This window comes from Monopterus albus, unplaced genomic scaffold, assembly GCF_001952655.1.
Source record: "Monopterus albus unplaced genomic scaffold, M_albus_1.0 scaffold102.1, whole genome shotgun sequence".
In the NCBI taxonomy this organism is placed as follows: Eukaryota; Metazoa; Chordata; class Actinopteri; order Synbranchiformes; family Synbranchidae; genus Monopterus; species Monopterus albus.
The window spans coordinates 1,583,420-1,600,175 of NW_018127982.1; the positions used below are offsets into that span (position 1 = coordinate 1,583,420).

General features: G+C 38.8%; 1 protein-coding gene across 1 annotated transcript in view; it reads left to right on the forward strand.

Annotated features, from left to right (window-relative positions):
• Positions 1-16,756, forward strand: part of bcr (BCR activator of RhoGEF and GTPase) — a 73,423-nt gene that overhangs the window by 37,091 nt on the left and 19,576 nt on the right. Inside the window, exons 2-4 of the mRNA XM_020609831.1 lie at positions 3,716-3,900; positions 9,906-10,010; positions 11,714-11,899. Of these exons, the coding sequence (XP_020465487.1) occupies positions 3,716-3,900; positions 9,906-10,010; positions 11,714-11,899 (476 nt within the window). The remainder of the gene's footprint in view (positions 1-3,715; positions 3,901-9,905; positions 10,011-11,713; positions 11,900-16,756) is intronic.

The following is a 16,756-nucleotide window of genomic DNA, read 5'->3' on the forward strand; positions in this document are numbered from 1 at the left end:
TGTGTGTGTGTGTGTGTGTGTGTGTGTGTGTGTTTATTTTTATGGTTTAAAGCAGAGACTGGGTGTTTGAGTTTGCCATTGGCTCCAGGTAGAAATCAATGGGTTGACAGTGCACTACTATTGGTTTGTGTGTGTGTGTGTGTGTTGCCCTGCTCTCTAGGTATATGTGTTAGTCTTTCTGTCATATTTGCAGTTTATGCTTTTCTTTTGGGGTGGGGGGAAACAAAACAGGAGGGGAAATTGAGGCAGGGCAGAGCAGGAAGAGGAAGAAGCTGATCTGTGCACAGCATGAAGATGAAGAGGCCAACTGTGGAGGCAACAGATATACAAGTAATATGTTCACAAGGAGAGAGAGAGAGAAAGACAAAGAAAGGCAGTTAGACATGGATCATACTGAAAAGAACATGAGAGACAGACACAAAGAAAAAACTGACTCAAGGCAACGTCAGAAGCAGTGTCTGGGCTGAGAGGAGGTCAGACATGGAGAGACTGGAGCCCAGTGTTTGATGGCCACAGGCTATAGTGACCCATTAACTTGTAAAGCTCCCACATTGGAAGCTGCTGGTCATGCACACACACACGCATTACAGTGTTCATTTTGGTACCTGTACTTGATTTAAGTTTAGTTTAAGGTCAGTTTTGATTTTTGTTAGTTTTAAACATCAAAACTTAATACAGTCTAGTTACTGGTATTATTATCTATCATATTTAATAATTATATGTTCTAAACATTTAGAGGCTGAAAATTGTGAAACATTTTGCTATAAGGTGAGTCTATTAACATACTAAACGTGATCACAAACATTTTGAGATATATAGTAATTATTTTAATATAATAATATTAAGCTTTGTTTACAAAGGAAAACATTTGGATTGTGTTGTTTTACTTGTAACAAAAACAAATAAACTGGAGCATTTAGTTTGTAGTTTTGTGCTCTTTTGAACCTTATTCCCCAGGAGGCACTTCATTTTAGTCAGAGTCAGAGCTGGTGGATCCATTTGGTGTTTCTTGTGCTGTATCCTCATTTTACCATTAACGCTTTATCATTATTATTTAGGATTGTGGTTTTAGATCTGTGACTGTGCTTCCTTTTCACCATAACATAGTTATGTCCTATCAAGTGTCATTACATGCTCAATATTTTTGGCTGCAGGACTGTGTGGGCCATAAAGGCATTCCACGCACACACACACACACACACACACACACACGCATACAAATGCGCTCACAAGCAGCATTTTTCCATAGCAAGACATTCTAGTGCTCTGGAGAAACAGTTGCCAGGGTGGCACTCACTCAGTCCCTTTTTTCACATTCACACCTTGTGTTGTTAGACAGGCAAAAATGTAGGTAAAACTGTGCGCTGTGTTGTTGATAGCATGTTGTCTCTGGAAATCAGATCTGGTCATTTAGCTCTAGTGTGTGTGTATGTATGTGCTTTATAAAATACTTACAGTCTTTATAAAAATTATATATACTACAATAAAATAAGGCATTACTCTGCAAGTAATGAGAAGACACAGCAACAACAAGACCGACTGAGGGCATGAAGGAAGGTGTTTATATTGTTATCATTACATTATTAACACTAAATATGTAAATAACAGCATATGTGTAAGGTTTGCAACAGCATAACACTGAAACCGAATGAAGAATGTCTAGTACACTTACTCAGTTTGCTATTGTGGGAAGAGACTGTTTGTACACAGACATATACACACACACACACACACAAAGCCTCTGTGTTGGTCTTTGCCTGGTAAGATGCCATTGGTCGAAGCAAGCTCAGTGGGCAGCGCTGGCCCACAGACAGCAGTGAGTACACTGAGCAAGTGGTGGGTGGACTGAAGGTCAGACAGGCTCCTGGACACACTGGTATTGTTCTTTCTATCCTGTCTTGCCTACCGTCCACATGTCGATTTGTCCTTGGGCAAGACACTGAACCGCCCCTTTGCCCGTGATGGTGGCACATATGCACGCAGCCCAGGGCTCTCGGCTCCAAACATAATTTTGTTGTACGTGTTACAATGTTACAGTGACAATAAATAAAGCTTCTTCTTTTCTCTCTTTTTTCCTCATTCCCTGACCTGTGACTTTAAGAGCAAAATGTCCATGCGTGTGTCAGTGTAAACCAAAGTACTTCAGCTGAATGTGCCACAGAATATGTTTAATTGGGGAATTGGTATTGGTGTTTAGGGTATTGTGTTTCTGTGTGTGTGTATGCATGTGTGTTGGACTCTGGCATGTTATTAGTCTGAGTCAGCACAGAGGAGGCCCGGCCAGCTCTCTGAGAAGTGTGGCTCTGTTGAATGTAGGAGTGGGAGGAGATGAGCTAAAGGACTTCTGTGACAGTCAGAGTTACACGATGTCTTCCCCTCAGCTGTTACACACCAGATTCCCCAAACCTCTGACTGTACTCTTTGATCCTGGAAGATGAACAGTTTAAACTCACCAAAACCTGTTCACTGGAAGACACAGCTTGAAATTCTGATGAAATGCATCGCCTCATTGAGTGTGACGTTGTAAAACAAGACATTCCTAGTTAAATTGCATCCAACTCCCTGACCTTTGTTTGTTGTTCTTTCTGTCTCTCCCACCTCTCCTTGTAAAGGGCAACACTCATAATCATAGGCAAAACCACTTTGTGTTAGCAGAGCTGTTATTTTCCCACAGAGACAGCGATAGTGCCAACCGCAGAACCGGAGCAGAGGGAGGTTGCTGAAAATTTCCCTGGAGATGCTGCACTCAGTGTTCAAATTATTTGAACCTTGACCTAGTTTGTAGTAGGCCTTTTCAAGTGCTTCCTCTCAGAACGTAATATTTTTGTATGAATGTGTCAACACAGATGCAAGAGGGGAACTCATTTTATGTGCCCCAGTTTCCAGAACTGCATTAATTAGTGTTGGAAATGAACTCTGCATCACATTACAAACTTCAGCGAGCTTGAGGCCGTCCAGAAAATACATGATCCTGCCTGCTTTGCATTGTAACATCAGATAACATTAATGCTCTGTGGTTAATTTAAAGCCTACTCAAGTTATGTTTACAAGATATATAAAATAATGGTGTAAGACTGTTTGGCATCTCTAAATGCCAGAGGTATATTGTATTTTCTCACCTTTGCCTTTTTTAAAACTGAGCGCAGTGCAGAAAGCTTCATAGAAAGCTGGAGCATGCAGCTGGAGATTTGCAGGTCAAAAGATATCTGGACTAAAAATAAACTCTTATTTACAGATTTGTTGTTAATAATGTAATGATATCTACATAAACACCTTCATCCTCTCAGTCAGTCTTGTCTTTGGTGTGTGAGTAACAGATTTTTAAACATCTAGGTTTCACACCATCTTATAAACAACATTTACATGAATATCTTTTAATATGTAGCACATCCTAACTATAAAGTATAGTTATTGATCTACTCAAACAGTGACTGTAATTAACATTGACTTTTAATTTTCAACTGTTTAACCCAGTTTAAAACTAGACATTCAGACACCTTTTCACCTGCAAATTAGACCTGAACAAAGCAGCTGATATTAACTAATTGCAGATGCTGGTAACCTATTGTGTTGGTGTCAGTGTTATGTTGGCTAACATGTAACAAGGAATTACAATGCAGAAATGCCGAACTGCAAACTGTCTGTTAAAGCAGAAACAGAATGGTGAAAGAATGTAAACCCTACTAACTTGAGGGTTTGTTCTCTCTCATCCCAGATGGTCATTTCACCGGGACCCCTCCCACATACGGTTACGATGCAGACCGTGCAGAGGAGCAGCGGAGGCACCATGAGATCCTGCCTTACATCGATGATTCACCGTCGTCTTCACCGCACCTCAGCTCCAAGAGTCGCAGCAGTCGGGACACCCTCTCCTCGGGATCAATGGAGTCCTCCAAATCGGTCAGTATGGCCCCAGCTTCTCATTTATGTAGCTGGAGAGGACAAAAATACAGAGACCCCTCTGAATATAATGTAGTCCAGCACAACATCACCTTTAATTATGACCTCAATAATAAATATATCATAAAATTTATACATTTATGACAGTTTCACCAAAAACGGAAACATTTTGAGCTTCATAAACACAGATGTTAAAAAGGAAGTGTTGCACTGAATTGCATACAACTGTATTTAATGGCCAGTACTGTGAAAGTGAAGAAAATGGGCTGATCAATCCTGCTCTGTCAAAAGCAGTTGGTGAGAAATAAAAACTGCCATTTGAGAGGACTGATAAAGAACAATGTCACCTGCCTTATAACTCTAGAGGCAGTCATCTGGTGAAGAGACTCCCCTTTAAAGAATCTCCCTCTTTCTCATCCAGGGTATTAGGCAGAATTACCTATCGCCTCCATCACACCATCATTGCCTTCATCCTCTTACCTCCCTCCTTCACTTTATGTTGTCCGCAGAGAGAAAATCAGTGATCTGTGATGTCTGGTGCTTTTCAAAGCTTACCGTGAAAAGGATACACACATGCGTGTTTACACACAGTCTCCAGAGTCAGCAAAAGATGAAAATGAATATAGATGACAAAGTCAGAATTTATTTTAAGATGTATCTATTTATGTATTCTATTTATTATTTACTTTTGTTTTATTTAGTATCTATATTTTAATGTATCATTTCTATTACTTCTTCTGATTGTTATCACCTTTTGGTCATTATCATTTGCACCAATGAATTTATAGGCAGTAAATGAGCACACTAAAGCCATATGTTTGATTAGGATAGAGAGGTATCATCGGAGATATTATGAGCTAACACTGCCTCTCACTTCACTGTGCCCTTGAAGAAAGTAATTGCATCAGTGGTCATGAAGCAGTATTCGTTGCTCCACCCATTCAGTCTTTGCTCCTGTCAGTCTGATTGGTGGCTTCAATCTGACAATAAAGGATGAGACCCTTGACTATATCCAACCTTTGAACCTTTGACCCATGAGCTCGGGACTCTTGCTGATTTTAATTTATACACATGCACATACACACTCAAGTTTCTGCACAGCTTTGCACTAACCAGTGCCTTCTCTTGTGTGCAAAAGTACATACATGCATCCTTTTCCCCGTCAAAACAAAATGATTTGTTGTATAAGAGATTAACAAGGATTTGCTAAGTAAATGTTTAGAGTCAGAAACCTTGAGCAGACCTGTCTATGTGTGTTTAGGGTAGGCAGAAGCACCATCACTTAAATATATTATGCAGCTATACAGCAATTATCCTTCAACCAGTTCTCTAAGCAGCCACACAGGCTCAAGAAAATGGAGTTGCCACTGTCCTTGACTTGCCCTTGGATAGTCCCACTGCAAGCATCATCCCAGTCTATTTGAACTGATGAGTCAGAGGCCACATGGGCTCTGATTGGCTTTGGCTTTATGACGCCACTGTGATGAGTCATCAACTTCAGCAATACTGCTGATTGAAATTTCTCTCATAATCTGACTCTTCCTTTTACTGCAAAGGAGAATGAGGGGACCTCACTGACTTGAAGTCAGCTACCCTGGTGTATGATGATTGTGATGTGATATTTATTTGGCATTTTTTCCAAAAGCATTGACCATATCTTTTACAAACAGTGTTTTATCTTTTAAGCCTAGTGTTCATTATGAGACCTACTTTTACAGTGGGTCAATCAAGGACAGCCAGAGCCACTCTATTTTCCCCGAGTTAACAACAGACTGTCTTTTTTAAGAGCTTTTAAGCCTTTACTAGATGGCTGACAGCAAGAAATGAAGGAGAGAGAGATGGAGAATGACAAAGGTCATTGGACAGATCCGAACCTCGGATGTTGCAGTTCATTGTCTGTACCTGAAACCTTATAGGCCACTGAAGCACTCTTGGAATATTTCTTATTTTGTGACTCATTTTTATCTTTCTTTTCCTGCTCAGTCAGCCCTAACCCTTTAAACGACCAACTTTTGTGGATTCTTAGGGCTGGAAAGGTTAAAATTTGTCTTGTTATAATCTATCTCATCTGTAATGAACCTTACACAGCTTGTTTTCCTGCAAGTAAAGTCATGGCATCATGCAACATTGCAAGCATCCTATCAAGAATTCCCTTGCAGACAACAACTTTGTCATTGTCCATCACCTCTGAAGTGCAGTTTAAAAAAACTGAAGTATTCCTGCATTTACAAAAAACAACAACTTGTCTTTCTCCTGCAGCAGCTCCATTAAATAGGAGATACAGTATGCTAAGATAGGATGCAATCTCATTAGACATGTCAGAATACAAGGGATGGCAGAACAGGATCTTAAAAAGATTAGAATGTGAAAAATGAAAATTTAAGAGTTAATAAGGTGTGGAAGAGAGTATGCATTGACACTCACCTTTCTGCTCTCCAGCCTGGCTTGTTTATATGAACTGACAGTCTCCTACACTCCATGAGAAAGAGAGAGATGGAGAATAATGTTATTACAGTCTCCACTGCTCAGTTTCTATCTGGGCCTCCTGAGCTACATCAGAGTGCTTGTCAAATAAACACTGTTTGTATTGATTCTTGTGTATCTCCTGCAAACATTATCCATGCATAAACAAATCAGAAGCAAATCAGAATTCCTAAATCACATTAGGTTCAGTAGAGCCACTGCTAAGGGGTGTTGTGGGGGCTGAAAGGGTTTAAGTGTGAAATATTAGCTGTTGTTGATTCTACTGGATGTGAAAACAGAGATGCACAAACCTAAATATGCCCCATGCAGGGAGAATGTATTGTATTTTTACTATCTTGATTACCAAAAAAAAAACAAAAAAAACAAGACACTTTTTTATTTTGAACCCAGAGATGGGTTCATTAGTTGCCACGGCAATGAATAAAAGATATGTCTGAAGATGTGGGTACATCCTAGGGAGTCATCAGGGGTCTGAAATAATGAACAAACACTTTATGGCTCCTGTTTCCCCTCCATTTGTTCAGTAACATGTGGCTGGATGTTGAAGTTTGCTTTGAATGTTCTTGATGCTTCTATTTGTCTCTCATATTCTTTTTACCAGTGGGCATATTCTGTGATGGTAAAGTCACAAAGCTCATGCCAATACTTGTGGCACAGCAAGGATTTTCATTCATTTTCCATTAATTCACAAATATTTAGGGGCTCCATTGCTGCCCCAGGCTTTCTCTTTTAAGTCAGTGGAGACAGATTCAGGGCTGCTGTAATGTAATGTAATACATATAAGAGTAGTCATAAATCATAGTTATGTTACTTATTTACTTCCATTTCCCTTTTATTTGCACTCAGTGTTTGCAAAGGGGAAACCTTTCTGCATTTAGTTGTCATGGACTCTATACATAATGAACAGTTATGCCCTATGTGTTTCTGGCTAAGTGCACATCTTTAAATCTTGGTTACACCTGTATTATACTGCAGTTCACTGTATTATATTATTTATACTGTACAACCTGGTCAGACCAGCACAGAGCTGACTTTATAAGGGATTAATGGTTATTTATTGTAAATATAACTGTAACACACAGTACTGGGTAAACTTTGAATGGTATTTTGTCTGCAGTACATTCAGTCAAGTTGCTAAATGAATTCTAAATTTATGGTGTGCAGGATGTGTGTGTTCCTTTTAAATTGTTTTGTGGCTTACAAACTAACAGGTAATTTGGTACTTCAGTAACTGTGCTGTAACAAAGGCTATAATAATCCTGGACCATTTCATAATCTTCTGGGCTATAACAATCTTATGAGGTTCATGCCAACAGTGGCCATGGAAACAGGTTTGAGGTCCATTTACCCCTTCATCTAAATAAATGCATGTACACCCACAGACATTCAAATACAGCTCACATGAATACGTAACGAATGCAATAATATTAACATGCATATTTGTACATGATTAAATTTAGCGGTGTAGATAAGTAGTGAGTGGGTTGATGCACAAAATCATACAGATACATTTTTAAAAGTGCAGATTTAATCATTGCTTAATTGTTTAAATCGTTTATTTAACAAAAATGCCATTAGCTGAGCCCAGAATCCCAAATGTTAAGGATGTACTACTTTTCATTTATGATGTTGTAAATCAAAACTCTTTGGTTTTGCAGTTAAAGGATACCATAGGTCTTTTTCAAGTTTATGTTAAAACAACACCTACATGCCTACATATGTACACCAAAACAGTTAGTGACTGCAGTATTTGTTCTTCCGGTCAATACTGGCTGTGGCGATTAGAATGGGAGAGATGTAGGACTAAATCTCCTGGCCCTCCTTTGGTGCAGACATGCATTCCCATCCAAGAGAAATACCACAGCTGATAGGAGGTTTCAGGTGATGATATGATAGCATTGAAAGTATTGAAAAAAGCAGTAATTTTTTTCAGATTAATTGTTCAGTGGTGTAGTTTGTAAAATGTCAGAAAAAGCAGAAAATAGACAATCACAGTTTTCCAGTGGCAAAGGTGATGTCTTCAAATCACTTGCTTAAAACATTAAAATTAAAAATTTGAAACAAAGCAAAATATTCACCAAAAAACAGGAAAATACACATATTGTAATGATTTCAATCAGACTTCCTGTTTTAGGCTTTTATTTTGGTACGCTTTCTCTGCTTCTCACCACTCTCTTGATCCACCTTCACCTCAACTAACAGTCTGTGTATTTAAGCCAGCCGTTCACGCTCTGTAGTTGCCTGTTTGTCATCACACACAAGAAAATGTTCTTTTCCACCCTCACATTTATGGATTATTGTTTCATCTATTACCTCTAGACTTTGCTTGACTGTTGCGTTCTGTGGTCACTGTTCAAGAGCTATTAGAGTATACTTACCTTTGGACTCTGGATTTCATTTGTGGTTTTTTTTTTGCCACTGGGTTATGCCAAGAATTGCTAAGTTAGATTTATTGTTGATCCTCCTGTGGTAGTTTACTGTGAGTGTTTGCTGTTAGCTAATTCTTGCCCAGTAGATTTTATTCTGTCTCTCATTGGTTTCTTCTGTATTTCTGTCCAGTATACAGACCTCTAGACCAGATTCTGTTCGTGTTTGTGCAAATTCTTCAGGTTTATGTTTACCATGTCACATTTAAGAAGTTGCTATGAAATCCTGTTTGTCTTAAAGCTTTTTTTTGGCTTGTTTAGTTTGTAAAAAAAACTAAAACTTTTGACTTTTTATGCCAAACTTAACCTCAAGCTTTGGATATGTGCTTTTACTTGCCTACCTTGCAACAAGCTTTTTATTACAGTTATAGGAAAAACGTCTTCTCTCTTTACTTCCCTGGATGTGTCTTCTTTCTCTCTCCATCTCTTCTTTTCTTCTTCTTTTTTGTCATCCTCACTCACCCTTCCTCCCTGTTGTCTCTGTCTTTCCTCCTCCTCCTAGCCAGATGGACTGGATTGCTTCTTTGTACCAGCCTGAGCTGTGTGCGTGTGTGCGTGTGTGTGTGTGTGTGCACTTGGCACCTGCACATTCTCTCACACACATAGTCAGCCTTGCTCCCATGGGAGACCCTGCCTGTTTGAGTTATTTCAGAGTTCGTGGTTAAACAAGACAGCCCGAGGAATCTGTCTGTCTTTCTGTTTTCTTTCATGTCCCTACTCTTCAGTGAGCTTTGACTGGGCTGAGGGGGATGTGGATGCAACCAGGGAGGGTTACTAGAAGGTGCAGTTATTGCTGTTTGATCTATTAGTATATGCTATAGCACTCACAAACAACAAACTTGCAGGAGTTTCAAGTTCAGCTAAGAACGAGGAACCCTTTAACTTAAGCTTTTCAAACAAGTCATATTAGAGGTGTTTTTACCAGATGATATCAGGACTAATATGATGTTTTGAGTGTTCTTCATTCCTCAGACGAGAGAATCCAATTGTGTGAAAACAGTTCAAACGTGTACAGGATTTGAGTTTGTGTGTATAATACTGCATTGCTGGATATTGTTGTAACTTAATTACTGTATGTCTGTGTGTTTCTTACAGACTGAATGTGATCTGGAAAAAGGTTTGGAGATGAGGAAGTGGGTCCTGTCTGGGATTTTGGCCACTGAGGAAACATACCTCAGTCATTTGGAGGCACTGCTGCTGGTGAGAATACAGACATATATTTCATATTTTCATACAGTATAGTGAAGTAGAATTGTATTAGGTATGTGCCAACTGATAAGGAAATTTAAATATTGGACACAATTTTGTGTCTGTGTGTTTGCCAAGTATGGATGCAGTTGTTTCATAGACCATTTATTTGCTTTTATTTAGTGTCACTAGGTGATATGATTATATATAGTCTAATGTGAACTGATATAAATGTGTAAGATTTTTTTCACAAGCGACTTTAACATAAAGTAAGACTGTAAAATGTTTGGCCTCAAATGGAAATTAAAGCTTAATGCCACATTAAATTTCATTTCACTTCATATAAATTTATTGAGTCTGCTGCTTTAAAGAAGCTCTTATCATTATCTTTATACTAACAAATTATTAAATGTTTATCTGTAATGTTACAGCAACAAACGCACAGAGACTTTCCTCAGCTCTATGGAGCATATTAACATCTTTTATCTAACTGTTTGGGTTTCATGGTATGCAGCGTTCCTGTCTTGGTTCACTCTCACTGCACTCATCAAGTTTATTTCCAGCAGCAACAGGCAGCTATTTTTGGTGAAAAAAGATAAAACGTGTCAGCTTAGCACCAAACTGTCGACAGACAGTTAGCAACTAGCTGCTGAACACAGAGGGAAATTTAACAAATAAAGAGAGTGAATATTGGACTTGCAGTCATCAAATGGCCAGAAACACAAACCAAAACATGAGCACTCAGAGAGCACATGTATCTCCGCCAAGGCACAACATTTGATAATGCAAATGGATCCCTTGTGAAAAATAAAATCCAGAACAGCACAAAATGCTTCCTAAAATCCTTGATCCGGATTGGATCTGGATCATCTTTTAGAGTATGATAGACAATTATACTGTGCATCTTACCTGAACATTTCAGGGTTCTATCTTCATTATAGGCCAAATTATGACAGAAAGTATGCATTAAATGGGCTTTTCATTGTTAATTTTAAATGGCTGTCAGACTCTAAATCCAGATCAGATCCAGATGAAATTTGGTCTGGTGATAGACATTGCCACTCTACATATGTCTGTGAAATTTGATTTCATTTTCAAAAATAATTTCAATAACATTTGACAGAGACATGATTTTCTTTTCAATTTTGCCCATTTTAAAGATGGGAGATTTTTGGTGTTTTTTTTTTTTTTTGGTCATTATTTTTGTGACCTTGACCTTTGACCTTTTTCAGCCAAAATCTAATCACGTCTGTGTTTGGTCCCTACCAATCTCTGTACCAATTATGCTGATGATCCATCCAGCAAAGAAACACACACATACAACCAAAAACCTAACCTCCTTGTTGCTTTGTTTGTCTACTAAATATGAGTGCAGGTAACACCACAGGAACTTCATTATAATGAAAAGCATGTCTGAGACCACGTGAACAAGATGCAGATGTAGCCTTGCAAATACAGGATTTATACTATAATACAAAGGATTCGCATGCCATAAAATGTACCTTTAGGCTATGTGAAGCATGTAGGTAGTTTAAATCAGCAAATAGCTCCTATTTGGCAGCTGATGTTTTGTTATTGTTAGTCAGATATAATCAAGAGTACCCGGGCTTGCTTTACAGATATGGATCAGATTTTTGTGGCTGTGTTGAGTTCATACAAAGACTCAGTGAAAAGTACATTTTACACCTGTAATCTCCATTGTTTGTTCCACTCAGCCCATGAAGCCTCTAAAGGCTGCAGCTACCACATCGCAGCCTGTGCTCTCCGTGGCCCAGATAGAAACCATCTTCTTCAAAGTGCCTGAGCTCTATGAGATCCACAAAGAGTTCTACGATGGACTTTTGCCCCGTGTCCATCAGTGGAGTCACCACCAGAGAGTCGGGGACCTCTTCCAGAAACTGGTAAGGAAAAACAAAGAGAGAAGTGAAGAGGCTGGAGTATGTGTGTTCCTTATGACAGAAGAAACATTTCTTAAATGGCAAATGCTTCCCTTAAAGTGTCAACACTGAACACATGAAAAGTGGACAGTACTAGAAAATACATTCAGACTACTACATCTACAATTTCTGACCTGTGGAAGCAGCCCAAAGCGAACCCACTGTGCTACAATGACATTATTCACAATGATGTTATTTCTGGAAAAGGGAGGCCTTCAGAGAAAGAATTTGTCAGCATAATTCAATAAACCAATAAAAAAAAGTAGATTTGATTTTTGTAGTAATCCTTTTTTATCATTTTAAATTTAGAGAAAGACTGAGTCGTCCTTTTCTTCCTATTTCCTCCTCAGCAGCCACATGCTTTCTCTTTGTCCCCCAGTAATTTCTGCCAAAGATGTCTGCGCCAAATGTTCACTGGGTCTATATTATCATTTTCACAATGGGTCAATTAACCCACAATGCATCATTTGTTAATTCTCTATGAAATACCTCTCCTGTCCAAATACGTAGTGTTTCTTTCTCTCTCTCTCCCCTTCATTTATGCTCAAACACTCATCTACACACATACACACACACACACAGAGGGAGGTGCAGGCGTTTGACAATGCTGCCTTTCTGCCTCAAGCAGCTGAGGCCATCACTGCACTGTGCGCTTTGTGTCTCGAAGAAGCTTCTATAAATAGGAGCCTCTCTCTTTTGCTTCTCACTCTCTTCCACTCACTCACATGCTCCCTCTCCCTCTCTTATTACCTTAATTCAGGAGGACCCTCTTGCAGTTAGGCTAAGAAATTTTAACTTAATTTGTATTTTTTTATTGTAAAGGAGGCGCATGTCAAAGTCCATTGTTTAATTAATTAATTAATTGTTTAGCAGCCTGTCTATATATTTTTTTCTAGCTGAAAACTGTTTCTCGGTCACATTAGACTTCTATCTAATGAAACTGCTCCACTCTCATATATTATATTTTGTGGCATTCATGTGGACAGCAAAGTAAGAATTTCATTGTACAGGAAAACACATTTCCTAACTGTACATATGACAAATAAACATTTTAAACTCTCAGCTTTAAAAAAGGATGTGATGTCATGGGGCTGATGTGGTTTATAAATAAATATTGAACAGGGTGATTGTAAACTGTGATAGGATAAAGCTGCTAGAATTTAAAGAGCAAAGTTGAATAAAGGTGAGTTCTGACCTGAAAATCCATTGACACACCCAAAAAGACGGCATTGAAACAGGAAAAGCATTTTTTTTTTTGCATAAACTGTGCTGGTGTGACAGTACTTTTAATCATTTTCTTTGTCTGGCCTCAACCATTGTGTCAGCCTGATGCTTCACACCCAGTATTTACACTTTTTTTAATCAACCTTGACAATCTGGAGAACGCCTGTCTTTGCCACTCTTTCTGCCGAATGCATACACTAATATATGTTTTTGTACATACACACTAATGCATACACGCACACATGTACACGCTCATAACATTTACATTTACATCCCATTCCCTCCTTCCAGACAGTAGTTAAAAGAAGCCAGGTAAAGAAAGCACTGAGCTTGCAAAACAAAACAAAAAAAACTATGCTACGTACACGACAGCCAGAGATTAGATGAGATAATAGATGATACGTACAGGAATGGGTGAGGAAAGGTTCAGAAAGGATGAGAGTCAATTGGGTCGGCAAGTAGACGTAGGCTGCTGCAGCTACAGTATAACAGAGCTGTCTGACTGTGGCTTTGAAATCTGTGAGGGAAGCAAATGGGCTAAGGGATCACAAAACATCAGAAAAGGGAAGGTAAGAGACGAGAGAAAAGCGGAAGAGGTACAGTGTCAATGTCAGAGAGATTGTGGCATGCAGCCTTGAAGGCTGAAAATAAGGCTAAATCACACTTTGTGTTTCTGCTCCTCCTAAACACACATGAAGCGTGTGACGCACTTCATCCAGCTTCTTTGTGTTAAGGTTTTACACAATGAGGATAGACAGGCAAACTGAGACTGGCTTTGACTGCTGCTCTTCAGAGATCTACTGTAGGACCAAAAAAAAGCTTGATTCAGTGAATTTACAGAAGAAAACCCCCTCTGACCTTTAATTTGTCCTCACTCAGCCAACCTACAAGTTGTTCCACACTTTGTTGAAGAATTTATCAGTGAACACATATGTACCCTGTGCGCAGCTTGCTCTTGAACATCCTTTGCATAAAAAAGATGAAAACGAGCCGAGTATGCAGTGTTCCAGAACGGTCACTGAGATTTCTTCAGGCGTTGGACTTTTTCTTTCACTGACAGTTGCTCTGTTATGCTTAAGTATCAGGTTTGTCAAATATCATGGTAATTCTGTAACAAAATTAGTTTCTGAGTAAATCTTTGTTGGGATACACCATGCAGATGCCATGTATTGGATCTACAACACCTGGTTTAAGTTGCTTGCAACATTTAAGACTTCTTTAAATCTCAGTTAATTCTTTGCAGGCAAACATTTCATAATCAAGAGATCTGAATTCCAGCAACATTTGCAGTAAAAAAGACAACACATTTCAACCTGTGGCTGTTGGCAAAATTAGTTTAAGACATACCACAAAGGAGATTTACCTTTACATGCATTCATAATAGCAACCAAATGTGTGAGAATGAGTAATCCTTTACTGCATTTTATAATTAAAAGTGCTTATTGTTTTTTTAGCTATACTATCTTAGCCAGGTGACCTTTCTTCTAGTGCCACTGAGTAAAATGACTTAACAACTCCTATATTTGATTTGATACATTTAATTTGGCCCCGGTTATTCATGTCCCATATCTATGAACTTGCTGTTGTAGCCCTCTTGTGTTTAGTGCTAATTAGCAAATGCTAACAGACTAAACTAATATGGTGAACACTGTAAACATTACCTACTAAACATTAGCATGTTAGTATTGTCAATATGAGCACATTAGCACTGAGCTCAAAGCACAACTGTAAGCTGTACAGCCTTATACACCAGCTAGCATGCCTCTAGACTTTGTCTTGCATTACTTACAAATGAAGGTTCTAACCTTTCTAATTTGGTTTGATTGAATTGTACAGTAAAGAGTGATTCTTTCCTCCATAAGAACGTCCTTGTAAGTAGCCTAATTCAGGCGTTTTGTGTAATGTCTATAGCATCAGTTATGAGGCTGTTTTCTTAATGTTGTTTTCCGCTGTGTATTACACACATGCTCTCACACAGGACAAATCCCAAACTGAGAAATCCAAACACCCAAGCAGTTTATTTCATCACCCAAAGCCATTTTCTGCTATGATATGGTGGCCGCAGCCGTTAACTCAGTAAGCCTTCACAGCTTTCTGTGTGGTTTTGTGGATGCGGCTGGCAAACATTCGGGCTCTCTGTTCTCTCCACAGACAAACTGTCACGCTCTGAATGGCCTCTGCTGTGGTGCAGATTGTGTGGCCCAGGGCAGGACACAGGGTAGTAGGATTGTGAAATTTGTTTCACTCAGTTGCCTTATTCCACTTTCTTCCTGGTATTTGCAGAACACAATGTAGAAAAATGAGCTCAGTTATATGGGCTTAGAGATGTGTAATATTCCATTGCTAGTCATACATTGATGATGATAATAATCATGATATTTACTTGTAGGATCCTTTTCAAAGACCAAGACAAGGCAACAAAGAGTGAGAGTGAGTGAGTGAGTGAGATCTATGGAAAACTAAAAAAAAGACTGCTAGTAGACCAATTGATCAGTTGACTGAAAAACTGAGGCAATATTTGGCATTTCTAGATAATTGGCATTGGCCACTGTCTGCACCAATGCTTATTATTTGAAAATGTTCAGCAAATGTGTGTCTCAATTGTTATTGTTATATTTTATCTGATGTAAAAACTGGCAAAAACCACAAAATTTATATCAGCATACTACTGTATACCAGCCACTGGCCTTCCCACTCCAAATATCTGCATCGCCCACTGGAAAACTCATATCAGACAAAAACTGTAAAAGACATAGCAATGGACTATAAAAAAATTAAAAAATACAATAAGAAAATAAAACCCATGCAGAAAAACAATACAACTGAAAAAAAATCATTTCATATTCTCTGATAACAGTACATTTATCAGACAAGATTTAAATGACGATGCTGATTCTGAAACCCTGGTTACCCTTTAAGCTATTGTAGTCATTCACATTGTGCACCTTTTTCTTTCCAATGACCCACTATATTCACTTGTCCCACTGGACTTGTGTTGTAGTGCTGTCACCATATTCCCAGATCCCACTAATGAGCACAGTGTTATTACAGATACAAAGAATGGCCAGTCCTATGAAAATAAGACTCGATCAACCTTAATTACTATTTAAGCCTGGTCTTTGAAAATGACAACAAACCTCTGGCAAAATACCTGAAGCTTCACACTGGGTCACATGGGACTACAAAATCTGAAGTATGGCAACAAGCTAGGTCATAACAAACCTTTAAAGATAACGATTCATGTTCAGTGCACTCAGGTAGGCGTTTCTGAGGTATTTGCTATTCTTTATACAGGTGTGTGTGAGGCTCTCAGTGTTACACACAAAGCCTGTCTCCACTGTATTCTCTCCTTTGGCTTTTGTTCAAGAGAATTGATTGTGCTTTTGTTCATCATTGAGATGCATCCTAGTGCTGGCAGGCAGTGGTTGGTGGAGTTTTATTCAGCCATCCAGCTTCTTAAATGTGCTTTTCTAACCTCCATTACACTACTCATTAATTACTCACCCCTAGCACAGTGCAGGGCTCGCTGATTACTATGGCAACAGGCCCACAGTGTGGTAACACGCTGTTGTTGTGGCCATGATCCGTGTCTTTTGT